At 39.4% G+C, this 23,562-nt stretch overlaps 1 protein-coding gene across 8 annotated transcripts in view; it reads right to left on the reverse strand.

Moving 5' to 3' along the window:
• The window catches only part of UBR5 (ubiquitin protein ligase E3 component n-recognin 5), a 122,928-nt gene that overhangs the window by 60,612 nt on the left and 38,754 nt on the right, over positions 1-23,562 (reverse strand). For 6 of the 8 annotated variants that reach the window (XM_036031323.1, XM_036031328.1, XM_036031329.1 and 3 more), the window contains exons 2-13: positions 22,502-22,546; positions 22,046-22,127; positions 21,483-21,559; positions 20,627-20,746; positions 15,433-15,622; positions 15,083-15,242; positions 14,342-14,491; positions 12,411-12,622; positions 4,003-4,119; positions 3,807-3,917; positions 2,773-2,927; positions 1,865-1,982 (exon numbers count right to left, since the gene is read on the reverse strand). In XM_036031323.1, coding sequence (XP_035887216.1) covers positions 1,865-1,982; positions 2,773-2,927; positions 3,807-3,917; positions 4,003-4,119; positions 12,411-12,622; positions 14,342-14,491; positions 15,083-15,242; positions 15,433-15,622; positions 20,627-20,746; positions 21,483-21,559; positions 22,046-22,127; positions 22,502-22,546 — 1,537 coding nt within the window. The remainder of the gene's footprint in view (positions 1-1,864; positions 1,983-2,772; positions 2,928-3,806; positions 3,918-4,002; positions 4,120-12,410; positions 12,623-14,341; positions 14,492-15,082; positions 15,243-15,432; positions 15,623-20,626; positions 20,747-21,482; positions 21,560-22,045; positions 22,128-22,501; positions 22,547-23,562) is intronic. The other 2 variants (XM_036031327.1, XM_036031326.1) reach the window with 1 other exon arrangement.

A 23,562-nucleotide genomic window follows, 5' to 3' on the forward strand; every position in this document is an offset into this window, starting at 1 on the left:
CAACACAGTATCTGCAAAGCATAATAAAAGAAGATATGCCTACACATTAATCTCAACAACTACAACCTGTGAGTGCAGATATGGCTGAAACCCCAAAATGATCAACAGTTCCTTCTGATGTTAACACATGAGTGCTCTCCTTATCCTGTGGTTGTGACTACTATAAACGTCGTAAACTTCCATTTTCTACAGCTTCAAAACAAAACCTGTTTCTACACCAACTATTTTAATATGCTGTTATCTTTCAGCAATCCAGTGCCGAGCTAAATTAGTTTTCCTTTGACACATCTTTAAAGCGTTTGTTCTGCCCTCCCTGTCTACAGTAATGTCATCCTACGTAGGAATAAGGCAATGACGAAGACGTCCTCTGTTACATGAGTCCAGTGAACATGGAGCCTGGAGAACATCAGAAGGCAGTATTTAAACTCAGCAGGAAAAGGGGCGCTCCAAGAAAGGGGAGATCTGGCCACAGCAACGGACATAAATAATGGAGACTGAACAATAATATTCAAAATAGTGGGTAACTGCTGAAAACTTCCTAGTTGGACGGCCAACAAAGGAACCAGAACAAAACAACCAACCATGAGTAGGACAAAAAACAGCCACAAACAAAAAGATCAGCTCCATCTGAACTGGGTTTTAAAGAAAAGTAACAGCTAACATGGTGACAACTTTTTAAGACACAAGCAATACTGTACAAGTAATATCACTTTGTAGTGAAGAGAAAAAAGTGAGTTGAAAGAATGTGACAGATGAGGAAATGAGCACCACATTATGGAATCAAATCCACGTCTGTCTGAGTGGTAGGGCCTACAAAGTCCTTCAGCGTGCATCGCAGCAGTTGCTAAAATGAACATAAATGTCAAGCTGGACCCCGAAGACAAACTTCTGTGAGTCTAATGAATCAGACGTGTGACCAGAGCCCTCAGATCTGGGTCTCAGAACCCGTTCTCCCTATTAAACAGGACTGAGAACCTAAAAATCTTTTGTTTATGTGTGTCATATGTAGTCGGTTTTTAATATATTCTATTAGTAATTAAAACTCAGGATTTTTTAAATATTCATTTAACAGTAACAAACTCCCTGTTAATAATATAAACAATTTTATGAGAAATAATTATATTTTCAAAAAATCAGCAAGAAAAGTGGCGATGTCTGCATTTTTGCAAATCTCTTAATGTCTGATTTAATAGAAGACAGCTGGATTCCCATGCCTGCTTCTGCATTCAATGTGCTGTGAAGTTACTCTGAGTAAAGTATATATAAAGACAATTCAGCCTCACACATAGGTAATTAGAGAAAGATGGACTCTGCAGATTCCTGGAAAGGTGGAGAAGCCAGCTGGGTATTAGAAAAATCACCTTCTGTAAGATCCCTCCCTATAGGAGCCTAACTCATCTGAGTCCACACACAGAAACGGGCAGAAACATGGGTAATCGGACAAAGCTTCCAGCGCCGTGCTGATCACGTGCCCAGAGAGCAGCATGGAGCAACTGACTTGGTCCTAAGAATCACCGGGAACATGTGTTCGACACAATGTGGCCCCGGCGCTACCACCAGACAAACTGAAGGAACGTACGTGTCAGGTACGAGGCTCCAGGCTCTGCATGAAAGACCAAACACTTCCTAGAACCAGACAAGGCTGGGAACCCGGCCCCAGGGAAACCTCCTGACACTGGGCGACACCCCACATGTTACTCAACTACTGAATAGAGTGATGTGCCACCTACAAGCGACTGGAACCTGGTCCTTTAAATGACCTTCATTTGTAAAACTGCTTACTTGGGAGTTACTAACAGGGGAAGAAAGTGATTTTGAAGAGAAAGGATATCCCCTTAGGACAGGCTGGATTCTAATCACTTACCTGCGTTCCAACAGTAATATTCGGCATGGAAGAAATACCAGCACTAGATTTGGGCTTCTTATTTTTTGCTCTAGCTTTTTCTAACATTTTTTTCCTTTGACTAAAAGGGACTACACCCCTGAAAAGAAAAAGCAAAAATTGGTCAAATAAGCAGCAAATGAGCTCATCAAACAAATCTGAAATCACACATGTCATTCACATATTTCTGGTGCATTCCTTCCCCAATGTTTTTGCTTCAGAATATTAACATGTTCAACTTATACTGAATTGAAACTTGATCATAGAGGTTTAATATCTAATTGGATTCATTTTTATTAAACATGTAGAAATAAAATTTACCAAAAAATTCATCAGTTGATATTTTATTCCAAATAGATATATTTCATTAGATTTCCCTATTATTTATCAACACAAATTTAGTGATGCCTTAAAACACAACAGAGAATACATTTAAAGTTCCTTCTAATAGTAAGGCATAGAATATTCATAAAATGAAATACTTTAATAACCATTAAAATGACATTTTAAGTAATGCTGTTCAATGAAAAAGTACCCTTTAACCTATGCTTTCAATTATGTAAAAGCAAAGTACACACTTATGTATAGGAAAAACAATAAAATACCTCCAAATGTTAACAGTAGTTATATCTTTGAGGATGTAGGATTATAGGTGATTTTTATTTCTGCTTTATATTTTCATAAAATTTCATAATTTTAGTCACTAAGCATGCATTACTTTTATAAGGTTTTCTTTTAAGGTATTTTTTTAATGTCACTTTGCTCCGAAGTGAGATTCCCCTCCCTATACCGCGTTATCTGTCGCTGACCTCCTCGTGCTGGCGCTCCGCTGCTCAGAGCCCCTATTCATTACGCACGCACAGCATCCACAAGCCGCCTTCCATACTCACCACCAGTACAAACTGTTTTCCAGCTGGGCACAGGTATAAAGGGCACAGCAATGTAAAGAAACTATCCGTTCACCTTGAAGTTCTGAGTAAGTCTGTGCGGTGTGCTCTAATTTAGAAGCCACAGAACTTAAAGTTTCATCCACCCATGTGGCAACCTAAACAATAAAATATTAGAGATTTAAATAAAATCAAGTCATCTTTGCAAAAGAATCGTGGTCAAAACTTAATGTTCTTTAGACTGGAATTCTAAAATGTTTTGAGCTAAATGCTAAAAATAAATAAATAATAATAATAATAAGTAATCCAGAAAAGGTTCTTAATAAGACTAGACAGCAAGTTACTTTCTTCACACAAATAAATCAAAATAGCAGTTATTGAACTGTCTAAAACCATACAAAGCATTAATCAAAAGTAAACATTTGCTCCAAAATTTTAAAAACAATTTGACTCTTTTAAAGCAAACTGAAAATCTGAGGTATAATATTCATATCTTCTCAACCTATAATGCAATCTCTAGTTACAGTGCTTTTCATATCTCTTTTGTCAGCATTTACCTTGAATAATTTTCCTTCCCTTCAAGTAGAAAGCTACCTCTAGAGTCAAATTATAACAGAGATACATAAGCAACAAAAAGATCACACATTAAATTACAAGCACTTTTTCCCCTTATGTTTATTGTTGACACAACTGCAGATGTCCCCATACTCTCCCTTTTTTAAATTTTTTATTTATTAATTTTATTTTTTTGAGAGATAGATTGATCTATCTGTTCCCCTTAGTCATGCATTGATTGGTTCATTCTTTTATGTGCTCCAATTGGGATCAAACCCACAACCTTGGCGTATCAGGGCAACACTCTAAACCAACCGAGCTACCTAGCCAGGGCCTACCTACACTGGATTGCTCTACTAAAACAGAGATACTTTGTATTTATGGATCTAGTTAGAAAGACAGAAAATGAAAAGACGGAAAAGGGAAAAGAAATCAAGAATTTAAGCATGAAGTGTCCATCAATCAATGAAAGTGTGTCATACCTTGTTATTTTCTGTAGCTACAGTTGCTCTTATGCTATTTGCAGACAGGAGGACTATCTTTTCATTGGTTAGCCCCAAAAATGTTGCTCGTGGATGATGTAATGAAGGATTCTTTGAAAGCATAAGAAAAATGATCACCATTTTGTATGTTGATATGTAGGCCCTACTCAATGCAAAATTTAACATAGTAAAATACCTGTGCATTTCTGAAAGGCTCAGATTCACTCCACTTCCACTGATAAAGTTCTCCTTTACTGCTAACAGCCAAAAGCTCAGAATATAGAGCTCCAATACAGATGAATTTTGTCCCATCCTACAAAGTAAAAAATAATACAATGGTATAAATGTAACAGTTGCCAAACCCAATGGTTTGGATACAATCACTACATAACCTGTGGATTGACTATGTGAACACATAAACCACAGCTATGTGAAGTCTGTATTTCAGCAGGGCCTGCAAGGCCCTCCACAAGGTGGCCCAGCCCCTCACTCACGTCACACTGGCCTTTTCCTGCTCCTGGATCCGTCCACCAGGTTCCTACCATGCCCTTGTTCTTTTGTCTTGTTTCTCTGTGATCACTCCCTCTCCTCAATCAAGTCTGCTCAAATGAGACCTTCTCTGGCCACACAGTCTTTAAAACCACCACTCGTGTATTTTATCTCCTTACTCCTCTTTCCTTTTAGTTCACACATTTCACAACTTGACGCATCATATTAACTTGTTTATAGTCTATCTTACTGGAACATAAGCTTTGTCTGGTTCACCCCTGGGTCCCCAGGGCTTAGGACAGTGCACAGGAGGTGAAGCAGGGAAAGAAAGTCCAGCGGCAAAACAGAAGATGCCCTCCCTGTAGGCTCTTCCAAGCTACTAAAACAAATGTGTGTGTTGGTTTTTAAGGTAAAAGTCTGTTTAGTTTTAAGGCAATGCACATGCAATGAGTTAGAATGCAACAAAATTATACAAAGCTTGGATAATACATGTAAATAAACAATTATCAATAACAATTTTTTGAATATATGACCAATATAATCAGAGCCATGAAGCTACCCAGAAATCGCACCACAAAACTTGCCAGTAACAGATTTCGGCTCATCCTTTTTGCCAAGGTCTATACAGTAGTCTCTTTGGAATTCTGCCTTGGGGTGCTAAATCAACAGTGTCTTTACAGTTCTCTGTCGGACTGCAATCCTACTTGGTCAGGTGGGTCGTAGTACTCAGCTAAAGCCTGTGAGGCCTGCCGAGATTTTCAATGTAATAATAATGGGTTATTCCTCACAGTTGTACAAAAAGAAAAGTAATTTTAAAATCTATTTTATCAGCACTGGTCAGGCCCATTTCCAAGTCATGATGGGAAAGAGACCAAACATGAAATTCTCTAAATAACAGACTCCTCTCTTCCCATCCCCATGGGTATCTGAAAATCCCTGCCTACTTTCTCCATGGCTGCTTCATCACACCTTAACAGGTCCCTTGACACTTCCTTCTGAAGCGCTGGGTTGAAAGAAAGATGGTATCAGACCAAGTGAGTCCAAAACCCAACACCTAACTATGTGACTTCAGGTACCTTATGTAATTTCTCTGAACCCGTTTTTCACCTCTAAAATGGGTACAAGAATAACACTATGGAGATGGGGAGGGTAAAAACCAAATAATGGGACACATAAGTACACAGCACAGAGCCCAGCACAAGCAGGGGTCCATTCAAGTCCACCATCATTACTCTGCTCCCCGGACTTCATCTCCAACTCACCCAGAAAGCACAAGCTTCCTGAATATTCCCACTTCTACATTTACTTAATAAAAGAACACCCCATCTCAGAGACTGAAGTATCCTTGTCTCCTATTTAAAGATAACCCACACGCACACACTAGACACAACCCTCTCTTGCAATCCCAACAACCATCCAAGCTGATCTCTCCTTCAACCCCGCTCACAGTACGAGAATTACCACTCAGCCTGTTTCACCATACCAGCTCTCCTCAGCAACGACGACTGTTCTCACAATGCCCCACGCACTTAATCAATCCACCTTCTTTTTCAACTGTTGGATCTTGTCCACCATCAGTTCTGAGACCTCTTCTCTCCCTTGTTTACAGGGCAGATCTTCATGACTGTTTTCTCCATCGTCTCTGCCTCACCATGCACTCCCTGTCCCAGGCTCTGTCCTCGTTGCTTTATTCAAATTATCTTCCACCCTTGGCCTAAGTGACTATCCATGAGGGCACCATGCTTTTAAACACGTAAATCTCCTCTCTCCAGGCTAATCTTCAGGAGCCCCGGAGGTCTGAAAGTGCCGGAACATTGCCAAAACAAATGCATCATCTCCTCGCAGCTGCCTGACTTCTGGAGTCCCACCTAAAGGAGTGCCACCCACCACCTCCTCTGCGCAAGACGGACGCGGGGGAAGCTGGGCACTCTCCTCATCTCCTCTTCCCTCAACAACCGAGCGACCAGTGAACCGGTGGTGCACTTGTCTCCCCTTCCTCGGTCCCCACTTTGGTGGAGAGCCTCACAATTCCTCTCTATTACAATTCTACCAAGTCTCTCCACTGACTCTAGATTTGTCCTATTCCTGTCTTTCTCCCTCAATGCCAATGATGTCCGTCTCCTTAAAAACAAAACAAAACCCCACCAATCTTATCCCATTACTTCTCTGAGAACTCCCCTAAGTTCCTGGTGAGTGCGAAACCACATCTGAACTCCTTGGCAAGTTGTGCGGGGCCCCTTGCGGTCTTGCTCCATCCTGCTCGTCTCCTACTCCCCCCCCCAACAGTCCCAGTTCTGAATCCTCATTGTTCCCCAAAGACACGGCAACCTTTCATGACCTTAGGCCCATGCTTGATATGTTTGGAATGCCTTTGTATCTTGGTCAACGCCTACTTAACCTTAACAATGCTGTCTAAATGTCATCTGATCTGTGAGTCACTGCCCAGTCTCTCAGGTGGTGCCAGCCCCTGCTCTGATCCCCCGAGCACTGGATTCTCACCTTCAGTCCTTACCGCTGATCACACTGTAAACACACCACGTGGTATGTGAATGTCTGTCTCCCCCCACTGAGTCTCCTGCGGGAGGGTCCACACCATATTCACCCCTACATTCCCAAAGGCCCACCCGTCACATGGCACACAGAAGGAGCACACTAGGAACTGAATGAACGAATGAATCTAAATTCCAACTCCGTCAAGTGCATGCCTTGCCGGAGCAGTGTGATCCAGAACAAACCATCCCTATGGCAAAAACAGGGTGCACAGGGCCCGCTGAAAACCGACTGCCCCCGACCCTTCAAGCACAGGCTAACGTTCCCCAGAATAAGAAGTCCCGGATGAGCCCAGCGAAAACCTACTACTGTACAGACAAATTTGGACAGATGGCACAACCACCAACCAAACGAAGACAACGGAAAAATCACCTACTGTTTCTCGCCTGCTTTAGGTTTGTGTGTAGCGAAATACAAAACCATCAAATACATACAAAGAAACAGTATTTTTAGCTCACTCATTTCACAATGCCGTAGAAAACAATGCTTTTATTGTTTTAATGAAAGACTAGCAGCTGCTTCTGAAGAAGCTGGGGGCCTGCCTCAACCCAGCTGGAAAAGTGAGCACGCACTGTTTCCTTAAAGATCAGTAGTTTTTGCCCTGGCTGGTGTAGCTCAGTGGATTGAGCTCGGGCTGCGAACCAAGGCATCACAGGTTCAATTCCCAGTCAGGGCACATTCCTAGGTTGCAGGCCACAGCCCCCAGCAACCACACATTGATGTTTCTCTCTCTCTCTCTCTCTTTCTCCCTCCCTTCCCTCTCTAAAAATAAATAAATAAAATCTTTAAAAAAAAAAGATCAGTAGTTTTGCTCTATTTAACAAAAATCAAGTCCTTAGAGGGTGAATCTAATTAGTAAATTTGCAACTGTCGAAATAACAACAAACGGATCATCAATCAAATTAGAAATTCTTCCCCAAAGGGAGAAGGGAACTTAAAAACACGTTAGAAAGTAGCTCACAGCCAAACCTTAAAAGACCAGCGGCCGTGGGCCCAGCAACAGGAGCGCCCGCCACCCGCGCCATCTGCGTGCAGTGATCTGTATTTCGAAGAGGTCGGAATGTCTATTCCTGAATTTCTCCCCCAAAACTTGGCTTTCATCTATTTTCCCACTATCAGCAAACACTAGTTTCCCTCCCATCAAGCAGCAGCCCCAACAACGACGTGCTGTGCACTGTGGCTGAAACGGGGGAACACAACGGGGGAACACAACGCAGGTCACACTGCAGTCTGACCAACTGTGCGCACCCACATTCGATCACCCTCGCCCGTCTACTTTCCCACATGATGCGTGCATCTGCCTTCTCTTCCTTTTTATGACCAGTTCTGGTCCTGCTCTTGTTTCATTGTTAAATTACATCTGTGACACACGTGGGTAACCCTTAGCAGATCTTCCTGGAAACGTCCCAGTGTCAATTAAAATCAAGGACAACAAAGACCTCTCCCACCGAATTCCGCAACCCCGCAGGGGAAGCAACACGGCCCATGAGTCTGATCAATTGGTTCCAACAAGGAGGCTGTTCCAACAGCTTATGTAGGAGGTCAACATCATGGGGCTATTTCCTCCCTCGTCGTTCAAAGACACTGAGAATAACACACAACTCTGTAATTCAAAAGGCTGGTAGGATTAAGCTTCCTTATTGTCTCCAGGCTGTATATGACAATAGACCCAGAATAGCACGGGATAGACTCTAAGTTAACAGCACTGACTTGCTGAAGCAACTGTGTTTCTTCCTCACCCACCACACAACTCTGACCGGGTCTGCTGGGAGCTCACTGAAAAGAGAGCATGCACGCATCCCTTAGATGGAAAGGATTTGGGACACAGAGCAAAGTGAAATTTTCATGGTCAGCTTCAGCAGATTTACTTAGCATGAATTTCTGTGTAATTTTTCTTCTTCCTCTCCCTTCAACAGTAATTACTCAGCTCTCATATTCGCACTCTGCTTTTAACAGTCTTTGTTACTACTATAACTGCCTTCTTCCCCTTTTAAATAAGTCACTTCAGATTCTTGTTAAAAGTAGGTTGGTATAAATACATATATAGTTACAATCTACACATTCAGCAACACAGAACTAGATTTCTAATCTGAGAAAAGTTAATTACAATAAAAAATGACTGAAAAGTGAAAATGGAGTCAATGTTAGATAATCGCCTAACTGAAAGACCATCTTCTCATCAAAGTGACTGAATTACCAAAGCTATCTGCAGAAATGTAAAGGACAATAAGCAAACAGCGGGCGGCACAGGAACGGGGGAGGGAGAGAAGCACTGGGAGGGGACGCAGCATCCTAAGATAGTTGGTTATTTGGTAATACTACTCAGAAAGCAGTGTACACGTGGCTAGTTTACACATTAGGGACTTGACCTTACAGGCACAGACTTAGACACTCCCTCCACTTCTTACTTTGGTACGTACACAGGCTGCCTTTTAATGTCTTACTGTGCTAAATTGTAATTGTAATTAAATATTTTCATTACTTGCATTCGAGTCCAGTCAGAAAAGGGGCATGTTTATATCCTTCCAGCTTGTGCCCAATTCCCTACCAACAGAGACCCTGGCGCACAAAATGCTCCTCCCACAGGAACTACTTGGAGTGCCCACACCCACTCCCTGCCATGACCTTCAGGAACTTCCTGTTCTCTTTGCGGAACAGGACTCTGCAAGAACCTTGCTCTTTACACTTCACATGTACTTTACACTTCACACGTACTAACTCATTTAATTCTCACAACAATCCCATAAGGTCAGAACCATTATTAGCCTCATCTTACAGATGAAAACACAAAGGCCCAGGAAGGTTACAGAATGGCACCAAGGCCACACAGCTATTAAGCGGCAGGGCCAGGGTATAAAATCCAGCGGTCTGGCTCCAGTGTCCACTCTTAGTAATTCCTTTGTGTGGCCGCCTGTGACTCCCTAAAGCCTCCTGTACCAAATTTTATTCCTGTATCTACTTGAGAAGTATTAATGCCATTTTTCTGCCTTCCTACAAAATTCTCACCCTAACACTAACACCTAAGCAAATGGCATAAAACACAGCCTGCATTTAATCAAGGCTACTAAAGTAATACTGATTTAATTACTCTCACAGCTCTGTCTTCATGGAGCTTTCTTTCAGCATCCCTGTGATAAATTTCAATTATGCTTTTACACTAGTTTTGACATTTAACTCAAAGAACAGGTCATGGAAAGACTTCAGGTTTAAGGTTATCTCAAATATTTTCAGTTGAAGATTACAGCACAAAGCCTTAAAGAGAACACTCCACCATTTAAAAGGTTCACCAGACCAGAAAACGGTGAGACTGTGAGGAAGTGGCTGTTCCTCTGGCTGGGAGGTGGGCAAGTCAGTACTAATCCAGATCATACACCAATGGAACTGCACCCTAACTAAAAGGAAGAATGGAGAAAGCTGTGGGTACTAACCAAGCTTACAGCCTAAAAATACTGAATTAGGTCATTTCTGATATTAAGCTGGGATGCATATTCTTAGAGACAGACTACTCCCAAGAGGACATGCTGACATCTCCCTGACTCCACCTACCTCCTCTCCAACCCCGACGGAGCCTTCCCCCAAACCTTCTGCTCCTCAGGACTCACTGTCCCTACACTGGAGGACCAGCATGGTCCCACATACTGCCTGTTCCTCCATGTAGTATTTATCCTATTCTCCTGTACAACAGTTTTGCATGTTGTCCAAAGTTACCTGAAGGCAAGGTCTTTTCACCCTTGAATAAACTACATTCTCTTCCTGAATGGAGCCTTCAGCCCTGCAAACAAGCATCCACTGGTATTTTTAATAACTAATAATGTTTAATAGTTAAGCTGTTTTCCTGAATTGAAATTTTTTGATGTCTAAATTTCAATCATAAACTAATAAAAAGCTCTTTTCCAGTGATAATATTTTAAATGAGGTGTTTAACAGGAAAAGAACGTCCAGCCAGGATACCTGGTTGCACAAACTGCTATTCCTACTGAGTCAATGTCTAAACAAACCAAGGAAACACACCAAGTAAGGTCTGTGAGGTGTCCAGATTTTGTGATGTACTTAGTACCCATCTCGGAACACAAGAGACCTAAACACATGTCTCTCAGTAAAGGCAAACATACTGGCTAAATCTAACAGTGGGTACAGTGGCCAGGGAAAAGCTTGCTAAACTTGCACTACTCAAAAGCCTTTCATTAATCAAAAACAATAAATGATGAAGAGGCCCAGACCAACATACATGCAATGGCACTATTAAAATAAGATTCATGAGTCTTCTGTGGCTGCCAGACAATATGCAGACACAGCCCTACTATGGTCCCAGCAAGGAAAGAGGAAACACAGAACAGTGAACTAAATAAACAAAAACCCAAGAGGTTAAACACCCACTTCTACCACTTGGAATGCAGGTAGAACTTTGGAAATTTCTAGTTTTATGGAAATAAGTAAAAGAATTCAAGTCAGGGAAAGTCTGTCAGCTGCCAAAGAAACCAGAATAACCTTTTGCTTACAAAGAGACTGATTAAAATTCATGTTCCTTCTTGCATTCGAGTTTTCTACATGAGCTGAATGTAGTGGAAAGTAAATGAACTATGTCAAGATCCACAATAACTATGAAAAATAAATTCAGAAAGTTAGATAATATTTTCCTTTTGTACCCCAAATCCAAATTCAACTTCAAAGAAAAAAAATCCTTATCAGAATCTCCTTATCTGCTAGAGATTAACCTCAAAGTTCTTTTACTTCACTTCTACTTAAGAAAATTTCCTACCCAACTGATTCTGGAAATCGGAAAGCAGCAGCACAAGAGAGAGGTGAAAATCATGGCTCCCTCTAGGGCCCCCTGAAGATGAATTACCCATCACTGCATACGATGAAACCTACACACCATCAGTAGGATGATGCATCAGCTCTGTTTCTACTTGTGGCGGTGACAGACTCTTAAAATCTTTAACACCTTGGATGCTTTCTAGAGGCCAGTCATCATACGTCTTCTCAGGACGCAGGGCAGGGCTCCTCCAGTCCAATCCTGTTCAGCCTGTTTTGTCTCCCACAGCATTGAGAACAAAGAGCCTGTCGGAATTCACTGCCATCAAAAGCGGCAGCTAACTAATCAAAGAAACACAGACCCCTAATCTTGCCCTGACACACACGCTTGTATCTCAATGACCACAAACGTGCCCTGCAGAAACTGGGGTCCCCATGACATTACAAAATGAATCACACCAGAGACACACCACCAATTACTAGTGTAATTAGCACCACCAGAAAAGAAGTCTTAAAACATAATGCTAATGTATTCATCTGACTCACCATTCCGATTTCTCTAATTTATTTCATCAAGTGGAAAAAAATGGCACCAATGAAACATCTCACTAATAGGACGCATGTAGTGCCAAATAAAAATGCTCTGTCTATATTTTAACAACAAAAAATCACAGCTGTGTGTGTGTGTTTTCCATTAACAGTAGTATAAAAATCTGAAATAAAACAGAAATCTTGGGGGGTGTGGGGATGTGGAGGGTGGTTGCCAGGATCTACTTAAATGGAAAGGATGGCGATTTTTTTTCCAAATACCTTATCAGGCCACCACTGCAAATCTTCTCCTAGGGATACTGGACTTTGAACAGGAGTATTCTTCTTATCCAAGTTTGGCTCTCCTTCCTTGCTGGTAGAGCCCCTTTCATTATCAAATGAGGCTCCATCAAGCCACCTTCGTTCACGTAAACGTAAAACGGACTCACGTTCACGCAACAGCTCAGAGTCTCTCTCTAAGGGAAGAAGGAGAACTGGTATGCAATTGGGTCACACCAGTGGGATAAAAGTAAGCCACTCTCTAGTAAAGACCCTTCAGGAGGCAACGAACAGCAGTTTATCTACTCACAAAATTCCACGTATATGTATTTCTAATAAGCCTGACATGCAACATTCAAAACATTAACTCTTTCAAGTGAATGTACAAACATCATAAACTAGTACTTTTCAAGAACTATGTAGAGGCAGACTTTTCTGAATTTCAACTTCATGTTTTTAGAGAATTACTTTATTTTGTACTGGGTTTTGAATTTTTTAAATGGAGTTTAAAATTTCTGGCTTTCATTAAAAATGCTTACCACAAGTTTTTATTTATCTTTTAGAAAATGTACACAAATTAGAATTTCAACATTGGATATATATGTAAAACCAATAGTATCTGTTACAATGTCGTCTATTATTTAAACAAAAAACAAAAAACCTGCACATACAGGAAAAAAGCTGAAATGGTTAAATCCATTAACATTAACTATAAAACTTCTGTTAATCTGAGCTCTTGTTTACAGCAATTTTATAGGCTGGATTTTTATGCATAAGTCTTATTTAAAAATTTTTGAGAAACCAGATAGGACTTTATTTTTTTCTTTTAAGAATCTTTATAGAAAGATTTCCTTACAAAATTGCTTACCCTGCGACTGGCTATCAATTCTACACAGCCAGTTTTTTGCAGTTCGCTCACACATTATTTTTTTAAATAATTAATCAAAATAAACTTTCCAAGACTTTGATAAGGATTAAAAACATATTAAGTTGAACCATGTGAAAGTGCCATTAATGAAGATCAAACACCAGCAAGTACCAGCAATTTTACATGGCTCAAATTAAAAGTAATGCCTACTACATAGAATGACCTAAGAAAAAGCAAAAGGGAGAAATTTAGAAGGAGTTATTTGTGTCAGATACTGAATATTTGAAAACACAACATTTGGTGCATTTAAGGCACTTGTTTTAAAAAATTTTAAGTTATTAAATAGGTTCAGTATGTTAAAAGATCATAGGTTTGTTGTTTTAAAACTTTTTAAGTACCAGATATTTGCAACAAGCTCTTAATATAATACGGCATCTTTTTCAGTTTACTAATGATCAGTAAATAATATAGCTGATTGTTATTGAATCAGGCAGTTTTACATTCTGGAAAGTATTGCCTTAACAAAATTAAAATGCAAACTAAATCTATACCAACATAGATATAGAAAGTCTTATATTTATGTAATTTCAAAATCTTCTTTCTAACCTTTCCTATATCCTCTAAAATAGCATTTTAATAAGCTAAACATTTCTATATATTTATTATTGGCCAATCCCATTCTAAGTTGTTTTTCCATTTAACCAGGATTTAAAATTAATAATCACTTTATTTTAATCAAATGAAATAAAGAGACTTGTTTTCCGAATGCTGCATGTCACTATAAAGTAGAATTCTGCTTTTAGTTCAGAATCCATAATACCTTTTAAAAATAGAGTTACGTAAGTCATAACCCTTGATGAATATTCCACAATATAGATAAGATCATCTCTAAAGTATTGTGGCTCTTCAAAAATAAAAAATAACTAGTTTTAATGCCAAAGCATCCAAAAACACTAGTAATTAATGACTTCATCTACAGTAATGTTAAAAGTTCAAATACAGTAAATTTTACCACTCTCTCTCCATACAGTCAGCCATGATCACAAAGAAATAACTGCAAAATTACCTCGAGATGAGCCTAGCCTGGAAAGCGATGAGCGACGAAATGAAGGGTAACCAAAATAGCTAATGTCTTCGGAAAACATGGCATCTGCATCAATGATGACACTTGGGTGGGCAGAGTGAATGTCGGCATCAAGAAGAGACATAAGATCCTCTATAAAACAGAAACAAATGAAAATGAAGCAGGCACAGAGAAAACATCTGCAGACCACTGAAAGATCTCTGCAAGTTAAAACATCAAAATCTGGAACTGACCGACATAGCCTGAGGAAAAAAGCAATAACTACCTAGGAAATAGTGAACATTTTTAACAAATATTTTAAGGAACATCAAATGCACGTCTGCTGTCTGTGCTACCTATTAAAAAGTTACAAGAAAATAAGATCTCTATTTAAGATAATTGTGACATCAGAGATATTCTAGTCTAAATTTAAATGTGAGTAAGACATAGTCAGTAATAAAGGCACCAAAAAACAAAATTCCAGAGTCATTTGTCAGCCAGCGATAAAGCCACACACAGACATCCATTTCTTTACTGGCATAAAACACAGGTCCACTGAGCAAAGACATGTCCCCAGTTTCCCTTTAAAGAATTTTGTAATCAAAAACCACTACAGTGAGAAGTACCTGCCACCTTGGAAATTAAACTCAAACTATTCACTGCACTTTAAAATTCCACCCCACCCTGTCTTTAAAAGAACCTCGCCCTCCAGAGATGAAAAAACCACGCCGGCAACCCACAAACCTCCAGGCAGGTAGGATTCGCTGGCGGTGTCATCCCCGTCATCTCCATCCTCATCGTCCCGGCTGAGCAAGTTATTTACAGCAAGGTTCACATCGAGATTTGTTCGCTGAAGTTCCCGGATAATGACGCTTCTGGATTTGCCTTGTAAAACAACTTGGGCCTGAAAAAAAAAAATACAAGAGTGCTATGCTGATTCTCTTTTGATTAAATTCTTTCTCGAAATCATCTTCCTAGGATTAATATAGGAAAGCAGTGATATGAGCCCTGACTACAGCCCATTACAATATTCAATTCGGCTACACCTCACCCCATGCCTGTGCCTTCGCTTCAGGGCTCTACAAGGTCCGTACCTGCGAAATCAGCTCCTCCGGGATGACGGACGCTGGAATGACCGGCTGCGGCTGACTGCCCAACAGCCCGGACCCTCGGTCCCGTCCTGTCCGAATCACTCGGGTCTGTCGACGGGAATCTCGAGCTCCAGCTGATGACCTACCGGAGGACCCTCCTCCACTCCCACCTACTCCAGAACTCCAGCGGCTTCTAAACATTGGAGAATTTATAGAATTATCACTTTATACAATCATTCTGGAAAGATCACCTCAGATCTCATTTTCATTCTCTTAAGCTAAGATAAAGCTATTTGTCTAATTGATAGTGGAACTGAGCTTTAAAATAACACTTCCTCATTTTTTAAATGTTCATGTATAAAAATCACTTTTTAGAAAGATAAATATCATACTCTTGTGCCATTTAAAATATTTTCTTAAAACATACACATACTGCCCTGGCTGGGTGGCTCAGTTGCTTGGAGCATTGTCCCATACACCAAAAGACTGTGAGTTTGATCCCTGCTCAGGGGACAAAGGTAAGTTGTAGGTTCAATCTTCAGTTAGGGTGCATAGGGGAGGCAACCCATTGACGTTTCCCCCCCCTCTGCCCTAACCCCCATCCCCTTTCTCTCTCTCTCTCTCTCTCTCTCTCTCTCTCAAATCAATGAACATATCCTCAGGTGAGGACTTCTAAAATAATAACTAAAATTTTTAAAAGATTCACACACCAAGTGTTTCTACTGACAAGTCTAAAATGAGTTATACTGCACATCTCACCTCTGCTTAAAAGACCCACCAGATGTAACTACCAACACTGTTACACAAAAAGTAAAGTTCAGAGTTCAGAACTCGAAGTCCTTCGCATGGAATAAAATATTCATTTGCACAGGTAATACAGTGTTCATTAATATTCAGTACTATTAACCAACTTGACCAAGGATAACCTACTCCTTAAAATATTTGTTAATTTTTAAAAATTTTTATTTATTGATTTTATAGAAGGAGAGAAAGGGGGCGTGGGGAGATAGACAAAGAGAGAGGGATGGTGAGAGAGGAGGAGATGTCGATCTGTTGTTCCACTTATTTATGCATTCACTGGTTGATTCTTGTACGTGTCCTGACTGGGGATCCAACCTGCAACCTTGGAGTATCGGAACAACACTCCAAGCAACTGAACTACCCAGCCAGGGGCTGGGCCCTAATTTTTTCTTTTTCTGTTTTTTAAAAAAATTAGTGACTTTTTCTTTTGTAAAGTACTTTTTTAAAAAAAAGATCTTATTTATTTTTAGAGAGACAGTAAGGAAGGGAGAAAGAGAAGGAGAAAAACATCAATGCGTGGTTGCCTCTTACATACCCCCCTGCTGGGGCCCTCGTCTGCAACGTAGGCATGTACCCTGGCTGGGAATTGAACCAGTGACGTTTTGGTTCACAGGTGGGCACTCAATCCACTGAGCCACACCAGCCAGGGCTAATTTTTTCTTAAGTATGAGAAAACAACTTAGAAAGGGTATGACATCTTCACTTATTGCCCCAAACAGGAGAATTAAGTATCTTCATTCAAATTAAGTAAGCTAGATAACCATAAACAATGGCTTTTCTGCATTCATTCAGATCTTATGAACATGACCACCAAAAAAATCACATTAGCCTTTAAATTATGACAGTGCCAGTTCTCTTTAAAATGAATCTAATACTTAGAGATTATTCAATCTAGAAAGTGGTACTTTACCCCCCTCCTCTGCATTGCGTTCACCCAAGACTGAAACCTTCCACCTCCCACTACAAATAGATTTAGTTTACATTTGATTTTCCAAGCCTTCCATTTTCCCTCTTAAAAATGTATGACTACATTAATCAGTAACAATACTCAAATCAACATACAACAAAAGTCCTTGGTCTCTCTTCTCACTTAACTGGAAAATCGAATCTCTGTCTTAACAAATAAAAACATTTTAAACAGTTTCCTCAGTAAAATGGGGGTGGGGGGAACACTCCAGCAAACCTGGTGCCATCCTTTATGAAAGCTATCTACACTTGTTGATGCACCCTGTCAATTCACGCTCATGCACCATCGGTATCTAGAGTCTAAGAACTGCCCAAGATAATTTTAGAGAAGAATACAGTGTATTCTCAGGGCTGCATAACACGTTTTATTGGGTTAGCCAAAATGTTCGTTTGGTTTTTCCCCTAAGATGGCTCTAGTAGCACTTAGTTGTCTTTAACTTCATTCAAAACCATTTTATTAGACTGTATAATGACAGCTGTCATATCAGTGTGCCTTTAAAAAAACTAATCAAAATTGGTTAAGTTTTTGTGTAGCCATTTTAAATATTGAAGATGGAAGAAGTTACATAATATTTTCAGCATATTATGCTTTATTATTTCAAGAAAGGTAAAAATGCAACTGAAACACAAAAAAAGATTTGTGCAGTGCGTGGAGAAGGTGCTGTGACTGTTGGAACGTGTCAAAAGTAGTTTGTGGAGTTTCGTGCTGGAGATCTCTCGCTGGACGATGCCCCACAGTTGGGCAGACCAGTTGAAGTTGACAGTGATCAAATCAAGACATTGACTGAAAACAATCAATGTTATATAACGTGGGAGATAGCCAACATACTCAAAATACCCAAATCAATACAGTTATTGGTGAAAATGAAAAATGTCTTTTATTTTACAGAAAAAGACTAAACGGAATTCTTTGGCCAACCCGATAGAGATGAAATGGTAAAGAGCCATTCATAGACCAAAAGAAAAACAAATGGGCATTAAAGTATATAACATTAATAAAAATAAAAAAAAACAATTCCATTTACAATAGCATCAATAAGAATACTTAGGAATAAACTTCACCAAGAAGGTAAAAGACCTGTACAATGGAAAAACTACCAAACACAGCTGAAAGAAATTAAAAGACGTAAATGAATGGAAATATATCCTGTGTTCATCCACTACAATGACTTAATATTGTTAGGATGACCATAACACTCAAAGCAACCCCCAGATTCATCACAATCCCTATCAAAATCTCAATGGCATTTTTTATAAAAATAGAAAAATTAATCCTAAAATTTATAAAGAATCTCAAGAGACCCAGAACAGCCAACACAATTTTGCAAATAAAGATCAAAAAACAACACTGGAGGGCTCACACTTCACAAGTTGACAGCATTACAAAGCTACCATAATTAAAACAGCATGGTGCTGGTATGAAAGCAAATAGAATGCAATGGCATAGAGGCCCCAGAAATAAATTCTCGTGTATGTGGTCAAATGATCTTCAACCAGGGTGCCAAAACCACTCAATGGGGAAAGGACAGCGTCTTCAATAAATGATACTAGAAAAACTGGATACCCATACACAACAGGATGAAACAGAACCCTTGTCTCACACCACATACAAAAATAAATTCAAAATGAATTAAAGACAGAATCATAAGACCTAAAAACTATGAAGTTCCTAAAAGAAAACTAAGAAAATGCTTCCTGGCAGGAAACTTGGCAATGATCTCTTGGATATGACACCAAAAGCACAGGCAACAATAGAAGCAAAATTAGACATAAAGGGTAGTATCAAACTTAAAAACTTTTATGCCTCAAAGGACATAATCCAGAGAGTGAAAAGGTGACCTATGGAATGGGAGAAAATGTTTGCAAATCATATAGCTCCTAAGGGGTTAATATACAGAATGTTCAAAGAGCTCCTACACACAACCACCACCACCAAACAGCCCAATTTAAAAATGGGCAAAGGACATGAACAGACATTTCTCCAAAGATGATACACAAATGGCCAAGCAAACAGAAAAATGTTCAACATCACTAATCATCAGAGAAATGCAAATCAAAACCACAGTCAGATCACTGCCTCACACCCGTTAGAATGACTACTAACAACAGCAACGACAAAAATTACAAGTGCTGCCGAGGGTGTGGGAAACTGGAACCCTCATGTACTATCAGTGGGACTATAAAATGGTGCAGTGCCATAGAAAACAGTGTGGAGGTTCCTCAAAAATTAAAAATAGAACTATCATACGACCCAGCAATACCACTTCTGGATATACACTGAAGAATTGAAAGCAGAGTCTCAAAAAGGCATTTGCAACACCCATATTCGTAAGTGTACTTATTAACCACAGCCAAGCAGCAGAAGCAACCTAAATGCCCATTGAAGATATACAGATAAACAAATATGGTATAAACCAAAATGTCCGATGTTAGGAATAGTAAAAACTAGGTGGGGGGCTTATGAGACTGTCAGTACTGTCTGTAATTCTGTCAACGTACACCTGTTCTAAAATTAAAGTTTATTTAAAAGAGGATGCACACACCCTATATACCTGTGATCAGTGTGTGGGTCTGTGTATGTGCATATATTTATTTACATGAAAATATTAATTACTTCCAATATTTAAATCAGGAGACTTCACATAAAAATCCAGATCTGCAGCTTTTCTGAGGACAAAAAAGGGGGGAGAGGCACACAGAGGGTTGCATTTGGCAACAATTCCCCTATGGTAATAATTACATGATGGTTCGCATTTTTTTAGCAAGTATTTTTAATTAAGGTACATACATTGCTGTTTTATACATGATGCTTTTGCAATTAACAAACGGACTAAAAATAGTATAAATATAACTGTTACATGACTCCCTTTATTGCAGTGTTTGTTTCACCGCAATGGTCTGGACCCAAAGCCACAATTAGCTCTGAGGTGTTGTGCCTGGATAAATACAGAATCATTATGTTGTACATTTGAAATTTTATGTCAATTATACCTCAATTTTTTTAAAAAAGGCAAAATTTACTTTATTATTGTCTTTAAGTTTTAGCTAAAGGAATTTCAAACCTCACTAAATTAATTCAGAAAGACCTATCAGATTTGGATACCAGGATGAAAAAAATCTTAAGTTTTTTTTTTTATACCTAAGAATGAGTCACAAAACCAAAGATGGTATCACTGAAATTTCTAAATGACATTATAATCCCATGTGAACACTTCACATTTAAAGGCCAAGAACCTGGGTTAACTGTAATTAGCTTGTGTGGGTTATGTGTATCCTGGTGGTTCGTCATGAGCAACAGGAGCTCCTGCCCAGAGTCGGGAGAGTTTCCTCACTGCATCGCTAGATAACACTGCAACAGACAGGAACTCCCAGGGAACATTCCCAGAGCACCAGCCCAGACCAGCGGACGCCACCATCAGCCACAGCTTACCCCAGGGTGTTGCCTGCCAGCCTGCCCAGAGTCTCGGAGCCTGAGAGAAACCATGGGGAGTCACTCGTCCTACCAGGCCTCGAGGTCCTCCCAGCCCCAGAGTTGCTGTTCAACTTCGACCTGGGAAAAAACAAGAGGTAGAACAATCACAGAATAGTCCCAAAATGCCTGTGAACAAGCCTGGATTTCCAGGCCTCACTACTCCAAGACTTCCTATAGTAAAATACCAGCCTAAGTATTCTCTGATCAATCCCACTAAGGTGTATACTCACATGCAAGAGCAAATCTAACAACTTGTTGCCTCGTACAATCTGGAGTTCTTTACTGGTTGACACTGTTTTCAAGGTTTAACTACAGATGAATTATTCTGTAGATTTCTTAAAGTAATCATGCTTTCCTTAGAAGCAGTACATTGAAATTCATCATGCATTGCCCAGCAACCTTTTTTATATGCCCATCATTTATAAAGACCAACATTTTAAAGACCTTGTCATTTTCAAATTGAGTTACTTGATTTGAAAATACTAAAAAGAAAAAAAAACATGATCTAACAAGTTCTTTCAGTCAAAGAGACAATCTGACTCAGGACCTACCACATACACATTGCTCCTCTGGTAACCTATTTCTGTTAAGTGATCATCAAAGCTGCTGCTATTTTTAATGCTGGTATTTTTAGCTATACATCACTACTTGCATAAAAAATAAAATCAAACTACAAAGTAACCATTTCACTGTTTTAAGTGTCTCATTTTCTGTAGTGCTTTTTTTTTAACTTGAGGGTTACCAAAAATCAAAACACAGATTTAAAATAATACCTCTGAAGAGCTAAATACTATATAGAAAGGACATGTCTTACCCATCATTATTATCAGGTTTACCCAATTCCAACCTGTCTGGCTGTACTGAGAAACCGATCCTGCAAACTCTACCATCCTAAAAGCAAAGAAAATAAAAGAAATTTCCAAAGTGAAACGTGTGTTAAAATTTGAATTTATTCAAATTCACATTTTCCCAACATCCATTATGTGCCCATCACTGTCAATCTAAAGGCAACAAATAAGCTCCCTTTCAGAAGGCACTCACGCCTGAGCTGGGGAAATATGTTTTACATGCATTATCAAGAAACCAGGAAAAGTAATTTAAAATACCGCAATCTAACAGAATCAAAGTGAGGAAATGACTGAATGTCAGGAACTTCTTCTCCATTCTGTTACTACTTAGTTTCAAGCTCTGGTAAATCACTGACGCTTTCTCTGGCCCAAAGAATTTACACAATAGGGGAATGGAATTGGGTAAGCTCTGAAGTAAATCTTGCAAGAAACTGTTATTTTCCATGTTTAAAAAGAAAGAAACCTAATGATACATAGTTGTATTTTAACTGTTTATTTTCATTTCTCTTCTCCACCTTAAGTAAGTTACCTCAAGAAGAAAGGCAGCATGGTTTGGTCCCACCACACACTGTTTAATAGTGGCCTGTTCCAATACATTCAAAGGGGGGTGGCTGGTGAATTAAAGAAAAAAAAAGTATGAAAGTAAAATTATTTTGTAAATGGTAAATATATTGCAGAGTTATTTTCTTTTTTATATGTTATCCAATTAACAAAAGAATAAAAGCTGGCAAATCCTGTTTAAAATATGAGTATTTTTAAAGCAATAATTGAAGAATAAGTATATTCTCGTAGTCATTATAGCTCCTTGATATGCCAGATTTTTTAAAAACTAGCATAAAGAGAAACTGTAATTCAAATGAACCCAACTCATAAAAAGTTGATAGCTTAAAATATCCCTAATGGACACTGCCTAAATATGAGCTGTTATTCCTAATAAAGAAATATCATTTTTTTCAGGAAACTGTAAATATCTTATAACTCTTACCTGTTTAAATTATATTTGTTCAGTTTCTCTGAAACTTCCCGTAACCTTTAAAAACAAAGAAAAACATGAATAAACCACATGTACAGATGCTGTGTAAACAAAGCTGTATTCTGGTCGGTGCTTATAACCACTATTTCAGTGGTTTCTAACAGCTGTGTGCACAGTATTCGCTATGGCAACAAGTGTTTTTACATTACCTTTGATTTTGGTTCCCAAAAAATCACAAGTCGACTCTGCAATTCCCTTCCCTCACCATCCTATTAGCAACTTCAATAATAATATTATTAATCCCATTTTACAGATGAGCAGAAGGAGGCTTCCAGAGTTTACATAACAGAAAGTGGCAGTAGAGCTGGTACTTAAATCAACACCCAATGGAACGCCGATTTTTAAACACAACATGATACACACGCAGGACAGAAGATTCTTGAATGTAAATGCACAACATGAAATGAAAATATATGGGAGGCACAAATCTATTTCCTCATAATAATAAAACTGAATCTTAATCCCCAGCAAGAGTAACTTTCAAATGATGCCATAAGTTCTTTCCCAAAAAAGTAGATACTCACTGATGACTTTATTCTCACTCCCAAAAAACAGCTTCTGGTCCTGTGTGACATGGCCCCAAGTGAAACACATTTATTTATTTTCACTAACAAAAATGTGTTTTCATTGGTCCTGGAGTGTCCAACTTTCCCACCAAACCCATTCCCTCATTTACAAGCACACTTCCAATCCCAAGACAGGAGAAAACAGCGCTGGCACTGTGGTGCTCCTGAGCGCCGCAGGAAGGCTGACCACACGTCCAGAAGGCAGGCTGGGAGGCTCCAGACTGCACGGCTGGGCTGCATTCTGGGCAATCACAGCCCTCAGAGCACCCAGAGCCCAGCAGGACTGCCCACCTTTACCACGAGTCATTTACAAAACTTCTCTCTACCTGAGCCAGAATATGAGAAAGGGCTAAGAAAGGCTTTACTTCCCCCAAACCATAGTAGTGACATTGTTAGAAGGTACTTAGTCACTGGCTTACAACTAAACCCATTTAATTCCATTTCTTT

This window comes from Phyllostomus discolor, chromosome 7 (genome assembly GCF_004126475.2).
Source record: "Phyllostomus discolor isolate MPI-MPIP mPhyDis1 chromosome 7, mPhyDis1.pri.v3, whole genome shotgun sequence".
NCBI lineage: Eukaryota > Metazoa > Chordata > Mammalia > Chiroptera > Phyllostomidae > Phyllostomus > Phyllostomus discolor.